The sequence below is a fragment of the Phycodurus eques genome, chromosome 4, assembly GCF_024500275.1.
Source record: "Phycodurus eques isolate BA_2022a chromosome 4, UOR_Pequ_1.1, whole genome shotgun sequence".
Taxonomy (NCBI): Eukaryota; Metazoa; Chordata; class Actinopteri; order Syngnathiformes; family Syngnathidae; genus Phycodurus; species Phycodurus eques.
Window position 1 is genome coordinate 25,921,105 of NC_084528.1, and position 9,017 is coordinate 25,930,121.

The 9,017-nt window shown below is 39.5% G+C and overlaps 1 protein-coding gene across 1 annotated transcript; it reads right to left on the reverse strand.

The window, feature by feature from the left end:
• Positions 1-6,786: 6,786 nt before the first annotated feature.
• Positions 6,787-8,515, reverse strand: glrx3 (glutaredoxin 3). The gene has a single exon (XM_061675751.1). It carries the CDS (start codon positions 8,466-8,468, stop codon positions 7,434-7,436), a length of 1,035 nt encoding a protein of 344 aa, XP_061531735.1. The 5' UTR covers positions 8,469-8,515; the 3' UTR covers positions 6,787-7,433.
• Positions 8,516-9,017: the final 502 nt, after the last annotated feature.

The following is a 9,017-nucleotide window of genomic DNA, read 5'->3' on the forward strand; positions in this document are numbered from 1 at the left end:
ACTTGTTTATATTTACAGTAGACCCATCGCATAGTAATGGTTTGACTTTTGCTGATTTTTTTTTTAACCTATTCCTCTTTATTTGTACAAACTGCCGCTTATTTGCATTTTTGTGATGCAGCCGCACACTTATTCCTTGTTTTTATTTTATTTTATTTATTTTTTGAACCCGATCCCACACTTATTTCCTTTTTTTTCTGAATTGTTTTTTTTTTCATGGGAGCGTCAGTTAGTTGTGGCTGTTCGCTATTCACGATCGGGCTCAGTCCATATCCCCTTAGTTAATATATATTTTACTATGAATAAATATCTATTCATCCATCCATTTTCAGTTATAGTTATCCTCATTCGGTGGCAGGTGAGCTGGAGCCTATCCCAGCTGACTATTAACGTACACCCTGGACTGCTCGCCATCCAATTGCAGGACACTAATTAACATATTCAGAAAATATATTAACATAGATTTTGTAAAAGTGTATATATATATATATATATATATATATATATTTTTTTTTTTTTTTTAATGAACTAATATTTTTTGTGGCATTCCTCAGGGCTCTCTTGCGGGTCCCCTTAATTTTTTACACATTCTAAATGTTAAAGAAACCATGCTTATGCAGATACTTGACTACTGTATATTGGAGGATTTTTGCCTGTACGTCAGTGCATGATTGCTTTACAAAGACATGAAGCAAGAAGATGAATCTACAAAAGAAAGGTCTGCTTACATTTCATGATTTGTATATAGGAATAGGAGGCACCTGGAAAAAACCCAACAGACAACGAAGGAGCTCCTGTGAAAAGAAAAATGTTAAAAATTCAGTGAATTATGACAGTAGATACGTAGGTCGCTAAACAAAGGTTGAAAAGGTTTTCACATTCTGTACTCAAAATAGAAATACACATACTTGTGTTAAAAAAAAAAAACACTGAAAGTAGCAGTACTGATTCAACTCCAGAACTTCAGTAACAGTAAAAAGTCCAGACTCTGATATGTACATGAGTACAAAGGTAAAAATGAATGTGGTGTCATCGATGGAGGTTGAAAAAAGTTAACAGGCCTATTTTTGACAAAGTAAGGAGTATTAAGTACCGATACCTATACTTAAATGTCGGGAGTAAAAGAAAAAAGTCAACAGAATACACACTCAAGTACAGATAGATACCTTCAAAATTAACTGAAGTACACTAACCAAGTATTTGTAATGTGTTCTTTCCCACCACTGTGGAAGGATAAAGGCTGACGTACGTGTTGGACTGAAAGGATGTAGGGTCCTCAAAGTCGGGACTCCGTGTTGTTCTGCCACCCGGCTGGCTTTGGCATTCATGTAGGCGAGTAGCGCGCCCATGACCACCATGGCGATGGTGAGCACAGCGAGCCACACCTGCAGCAGAACCTTCTTCATAGAGCATGGCCTCGAATCCATTCTGTCACAGGACCACGCAAACAGAATTCATTTTCCTTTATTTTCAACAGCTTATTTGTCGGCAATTAATTGATATATGTACAGTGGACCGCTGCTATATTGCAATTTATTGTTTCAGTCTACTGTAGGTAGCGAGGTACTTTATTCAGGTACAGCATTAGAGTCATTGGTATCGTGACAACACTACCTACTCGTTTGCCAAACTTGAGGACAAAAAGCATGCTAGTAGTACATGGACCTTAAGATGGATACGAAGGATATTGAATAAATGCTCAAACATCTTTTCATAACAATATAACACAGAGCATGTCTATTCTTGAGTTTGTTTGCTGTAAAATTAAAAGATAGCATATTGATATTAAGTGGACTCACCTGGTGTGCGCTCCTCTCGCTGCCCAAATTCATGTGTCAAGTCTCAAGTCTAAATAGCAAATTTCCTCCGTTGTGGTCATGCAGGGAGGAAGAGGGAGGCTGTAGTGAGTGTACATGTAGGTGGCTCCGATTCAAAACTTTATCTTTATCGTTTTGGCTGAAACTGAGAAACACGGCGTGAAACCTTTATTGGATGTGTCAAACCAAAATACAGTGTTTTTTATTCCAACAAAACTAAATTGGATACCTTAATTAAGATATATATTTTTAATGAAATATAAAAGAAGAGGAAGTTAAATGTGTTTGGCTGACCTAAAAAGGTTTACTTGAGTGGCATCATGTACCCTTTGTATCGATGTGGGTGATGTGTGAAATTCCCATGTTTATAGGTCACACTCTTATTTTACCACCGAAATGTTTGACTCTTACGTCTCACTTTGACTGGAACACTGAATAAAATAATAAAACAAAAAAAATATTAAAGTGATAAAGTTCAAAGCTCTAATACCGTATGATGGTGACATATTACATCAATCTGTCATCCCTGCATGAATCAATTATTTTTTTTATTTTTTTTAGAACAAAGGGAATTATTACAGGAACAAACTCCTTTTTTTTCCTCTGAAAAAAGTCTTATTTTTTATTATTATTTTATTTGTTATATTGTAAAATTACTTTTCCAGAATATAAGGCATAATGTTACTAGAATAAAGTTGTATTTTTCAAATTCACTTGTTAAAGTATGACTTTCTCCCATTCGTAAACTTTGATTTTAATGTCATGATATTATGTCTAGCTCTTGAAAAAAATACAGCTTTATTCTCATAAAATTATGACTTTTCATCCCAAACAAAATGTCAATAAATGTCATGTCAATAAAACATCTCTGTTCTTAACAAGAACAGAGATGTTTTATTGACATGACATTACGATTTTTTTTTTCTCCAAAAATGTTCATTTCTTATCATAACATTTAAACTTTTTTTCTTGAAAATAAGCAATTTTTTTATAGCTATGGCATTTAGGGGAACACATTTTTTTTTTGCATAAACACCCTCTTATTTCTTTTTAAAGTGGGGTATAAAAGGATGGTTGTTTAAGCCACCTGTCATCAAAAAGAATGACTGAAAATAAAAAAAAAAAGTTGAATTTAACTTTGATCATGTTGAAAGATTAAGATAAGATTGGAACACTTATTTTCTGTGGTCTGATAGATTTTTTTTACGACAATAGATGCTTTTTTTTTTTACATGGCTGGAAATCTCACTTATGCGATTTGGTTAACACTGACTAATGTTTGATTAGACTGATGAGTATGTGAGTAGGGGAAAGACGGCCCAGAGTATCTTCCTGGGATAAGAGGAAAAAAATGTCAACAGGTAGAGCGGTCCATATTTAATGAAGATACTGTAGTTAATGGGGTGTGACTTACACGGGTAAAAAAATGAAAATAAAATAAAAAGTGGCTCAGAGAAGTATTCTTGGAATATCCACTGGACAAACAGGAGAACTGAAACAAATTGTATTTTCTCTTGCACAACATCCAGTGAGGTTTAAAGGTTGAGACTGTGATAAATTGGTCGTTTTAGTCATCTGAAATTAAAATTGAGATTCAACGATTGATGGGTGCAGTGTCCGCCAAGGGCTCTATTCCAGGTCCACTCTTATTTGTGATCAATAGTGGTAAATAGATGGTAGTTTTAGTTTTCTAACATTAACAGGACCACTGACATACATTTAAAAACTGTAATTTGGCAGATTCAAAGATTAGGAAGCACTTTGAGCATTTAGATTGTTGAGTCCCTCAGGGCTCTATTCAGGGTCCCCTCTTATTTTTGGTCAACTGTGGTAAATGGATGGTTTTTTTAATTATCTAACACACAAAAACAACAACAGACAGATTTTAAAAACTTTTATTAGATTTTAATCAAGTTCAAAGATTTAGATGCAATTGAATTATTTAGTTTGTGGGGTCCCTCAAGGCTCTTCAGGGTCCCTCTTATTTTTGATCAACTGTGGTAAACGAATGGTTGTTTTAGTCATCTGAAATTAAAAGGAATGACTGACACCGATGTAATTTGACGCTGATCATGTTCAAAGTTTAAGATAAGATTGGAACATTAAGTTTGTGGAAACTTTCAAGGCTCTCTTTAAGGGCCCCTCTTATTTTAAAAAAAAATCCTGTATGAGTCCCACAACACCAATGATTTGTGGACAACGCCCTACTTTGGAGCTCAGCGTCCTCTTCCAAATCTCTATCGCGTGGTCTATTTGCTCTCACCCGAGAGATGAGTCATGGGTTTCACCTCACATTACGGCCGTCTCAATGGGGCCTCCCCCAGCATCCAGGCGATTTTCTCCTAGAGTATGTAAATGTCACCAGCTTTCTCTTTACTCATCTGTGTCAAGCACTCATGCTTACACAAATAAACACAATAGACGCCTACATCGTTCACAGCGGCGGGCTTCCTGTTGCTGTCCCTGCTGAAATGTTTTTTTTTTATTATTATGAGGCACACAGGTATGACAATGTTTTCCCATCTCATGGAATATTAACATGAATAGGAATACTTGTATTAATAGCACATTGTTTTCTTTAGTAATATTTTTTAGTTTGACACTACTTTCACAATATTAACAAATAAATAAATACATCTGGTAATTCTAGGGGGGGAGCTCCAGCACCCCCAAGCATACCCCCACCCCCCATCACCCCCTCAGTTGTACAGAAGTACAGTGGCGCCTTGAGATACAAGTGACCTTACTTGTCCACTAGCTTAATCCCAACTGATAATCGGAAACGCCATAGACGCTAACAAATAGCATCAGAGTCATAGTGTGGTAACCACAAAAGTAATTGATATTTGAACACAAATGGTGGAGCAACATATGTAGACAGATAATATAACACTACTCACAGGCATATATGTTTTATTCTCTCTGGGGGAAAAAAATGACTAATATTACTGCTTTCCATGTTTTCTGTGTCTGTATTGTGCTGCACCCGGGTGGCCATTGACACAGAGACCAGAAGGAGCAGCACAATGTCCAATGAATTGAAGCCAACATTTTTTATTAAAAACGCTTTAATTCTTTACATTCTATTTCAGTGTCATTTATGTATGTATTTATAAAGTACAATATTACAGAGTGCTATTTTTTGTATTAAAAAAAACATTACAACTTGCTGTATCACATATGACAAACAGTTTAAAGTCACTCCTTAAACTGCTGACCGATTGTTTTTCCTACGGCCAATGTGTGTGATAATTTTGTGAATTTTCAAACAGGTCATTCGGTTTCTTTTGTAAAAAGTCTGATTTTTCAGAAAAATATCAAACGAACATGACACCTTTTTATTATAGCTTTTCAGAGATGAAAAAGAAAATGTTAAAGAACTATAAAATACATGTAAAATACTTTACTGACAAGTCTTTGTTAAGGCAGTGGGGGATGCGATCAATAGTTAGAATGGTACCACCTCTGTCTCAATTTGAGCCATTAAAAACCCTGTTATACTTTTTTTTTTTTTTTTTTTTTTTGCTATGTTGTATGTACAGTCGTCCCTTGCCTTATCGTGGTTTACTTTTTGCGGTCTCAGCGTTTTGCAGATTTTTAAATTGTACATATGTAATTTTAGATCGTTGTGAAAGATGGAGAATGTCCAAAGTCTTGGGATCATTTCACACTTTAAAAAAGAAGATAAAGTGAAATACCTCTACTCCAAAGCAGAGCTGGCTTACACCACTGCACATCTACGGTAAAGTAAAGCATCATTAGCTAATTTAAAATAGCCAAGCACGGCTTGTTAGAACGAATTCTAATCCCTCCACATGTGGTCAAGGATTGACAAGCACATTCATACACTTGCCGCATGGCCACAACTGATGCCGAGTGACTCAAAACACTCAGACTAACTAATTGATGAGCCAGTTAACAGCCAGTCAACTCTACACTCCCATTCGCTGACTCCCACGTCACTCACCAGGCCAGACAGATGGTAAGAAAACAAACATGGAACAAGCACATTCATACAATAGCTGCACGGTCACGAATGATACCTAGGGACTCAACGCCCAGACTGGTTAACAGTTAGCGAGTTAACACCAAGCTGCAAACCTGAGCTCACGACAGCCAACTATACACTCTCATTCGCTGACTCGCATGTCAATCATCAGGTCGGGTCCCGCACTTAAAAGCCACACATATTCAGAGTCACAGATACTACAGTGTAGAGTATGAGGATGGTGACCCAAATTGACAAAGTTAACAGTAGTATATATTATATCAGTATCACCACACTAGTGGGACACTTTTATTGCTCATTGACTCTGCACATGTGTTTTGTAATGTCCTAAATGTATGTACTGTATGTATGTTTATATTTTATCATAGTGGCTGTTTGTTGTTATACGAGAGTGCCTCCAACTACCGGAGACACATTCCTTGTGTGTCTTGTAGCATACTTGGCCAGTAAAGCTGATTCTGAAACGGGATCCAGCACACACCTGCCGCCATTTCAATTGCTTCTGATTAAGCCCCAGAATTAAGGTACAGAGCATATATACAATTCTCCCAAGGACTCAAATAAATGCCTGTCAAATATCAAAACACTTTGGGTGGAATTGATGACAGAGGGGGGATTTTGAAATTATTAGTATATTTTTTTTTTTAAATATTGATGAATGAAGTGGGGTGAGAGATCTGCAGCAAAGGGCACTGCCCCCCCCCCTCCCCCATGGCAACGGGACAGGTGCTGGAGCACTACCTAGTGGCTACGTCTGTATGTGCCTGCATTTTTGTATATTGTTTATATCCTTGAAAAAGTCCTGAAATTATCCAGCAGTGTGGAATGCGTTGGATTAGGACCATTTCTTATCTAGCTTTTTGGTTGTGTAGTGTGTGTGGCCTTCATTTGTGTGTGTGTTTGTTGTCATCAGTGGTAACAAGTATCCAAGCACAAATACAACCCAAGCAAACATTATAGTTTATATTTACATTTTATTAATGTATTCAGTGCCAAAGAGTAGTAGTAGTAAAGCTGTAACATCCTACAGACATGGTGAGTAAAAGTGAAACTGATAGTTTCATCATGCTATCAGTATGAGTCAGGCGGTTTTAAGTATTTTTGATGGCATTCTAGCACATAAGTCACAAAACTCTGCTACAGTAATACCCCACAGAACACATACCAGTGCAGAATTCAATCGCTCTTGTTTTTGATGTCTCAATGTCATCAAAAGTGGACAGACTGTTGCAATTTCGGTACAGATTTAACCGAAATACACAAAGTAAACTCCACATGATTTCCTCGAGCACTGCAGGCCAAATAAAATGTGACGGGCCAAGTGCACCCCCGCATATTTGCGTTTCAGCAGAAGAACATGTCCTTCGTTATGAGCTTAAAATAGCTACTATTGGAATCAAAGTCAAGAAAAATAGTTGGTTTGGAAAAGATTTTTCAACAAAATATGCTCTACAATGTCATCGTTATTCAATGTAGGTACAGATTTTATTAAGTAACACTGTTTCTTTTCTTTTTAGGTATGCTTTTTGTTTTCATGTAGTTTTATCAACAACTTTGTAAATTGGTGCCAAACAAAATGCGTCGCTCAGCCAATTTGGTCGAGATTTTTAACCACCAAACTTGAAGTAAGACATGGCTTGCGGGCCTTGACGTTTGACACGTGTGTGCCCTAAGAATCCCCCTTGAGCACGGTGCTGCAGCTCGCCGCTCTCCTGGAGCTCCTTGACAATGTCCAGACCCCCGATGAGCTCGCCCTTCACGTACAGCTGCGGGTAAGTGGGCCAGTTGGAGTAATTCTTGAGCCCCTGGCGTACCTCGTCGTCCTCCAGGATGTCGAACGTGTCGTACTCCACCCCGGTGCCGTTCAGGATCTCCAGGATCTGCCGGCTGAAGCCGCACCTCGCCGCATCCTTGCTGCCCTTCATGAACAGGATCACCGGGCTCCGGTTGATGGTCTGCTTGAGCCGGTGCTCCAGGGTGAGCGCCTTGGGGCAGGCGCTCTCCAGCTCGCCGGACTCGGCCAGCTCCTTGACGATGTCTAGCCCGCCCAGGAGCTCGCCGTTGGCGTACAGCTGCGGGTAGGTGGGCCAGTTGGAGTACATTTTGAGACCCTGGCGCACGTCTTCGTCGGACAGGATGTCGAATGTGCTGAACGGGATGTTTCTCTCCCGGAGGAGGGCCACCATCTGCCGGCTGAAGCCGCAGCGGGGCTCCTGCGCGGTGCCCTTCATGAACAGCATGCACGGCGCCGCGTTGATGAGCTTCTTCAGTCGCTCGTTCGGATCTCCCGGGCCTCGGTCGGGCTCCGAGACTCCGCCGACAGCCAGGCGCTGGACCTTCTTGACGAGTTCCGGAGCGTGCGCCCCGTCCACCCGGTCCACTTGTACGCCGCCATTGAGGAGGATGAAAGTGGGTACTGAGGAGATGGCGTACTTCTCCGACACTTCCGGCAGCGCTTCAGCCTCCAGCTTGACAAACGTGGCGTGAGCGTGCTCTTTGGCCAGCTCGGCCATCACCTCGTTCATCTGGGCGCACTGCGGAGCCCAGGACGCCTGGAAGTGCACCACCGTGAGCCGGGAGCCGGCTTTAGCCAGGAAATCTTCCAACTCCGCTCGAGTTTTGGCCTCCACGAAGTTCGCCATGTTGCTTCGAGCAGTGGCACCGCTTCCGGTCTTCTTCTTCTTTGGCGAGACATGCTAGCTGACGCAACTGTGACGCATTTTGACTTCTTGTTGAAACTGAATAAAATGTGAATATAAAAGTGAAACTTAAACATTTCACATGCATATAGGCTTTGTATTAAATGTGTTTATTTAAAAATTAATTGGTTCACCATGCTCTCCGAGCAACTGTGACACAATACTGCCCCTCTCTGTTCATTTGCCGTTTTGCAGCCATTGGAACTTCTTTCCTTGTGGCGATTCTTTTTTACACTTGTTTGAGTTGAAACGAAATTCAGACAATTAGATAAACAGCGACAATTTAAATATCGCCCGCGTCTATAACCTTTGCATTAATCGTTTTTATTTGAAATGTGAAATTACCTGGTCCTGAATTGTGATTGGTTCGCCACGTCCGAGCACTACTTCTGATCTATTTTTAATTTAGACTTTTAGCAACGCATACAATTTCTAGAGTATGAACATTTTAATACCTATAAAACTGTACAAAGCAATAAACAGCATACTGTA

What these genes read in the sequence shown, in the direction of transcription:
- glrx3 (XM_061675751.1), bottom strand. Translation starts at nt 8,468, where the DNA reads ATGGCGAACTTCGTGGAGGCCAAAACTCGAGCGGAGTTGGAAGATTTC.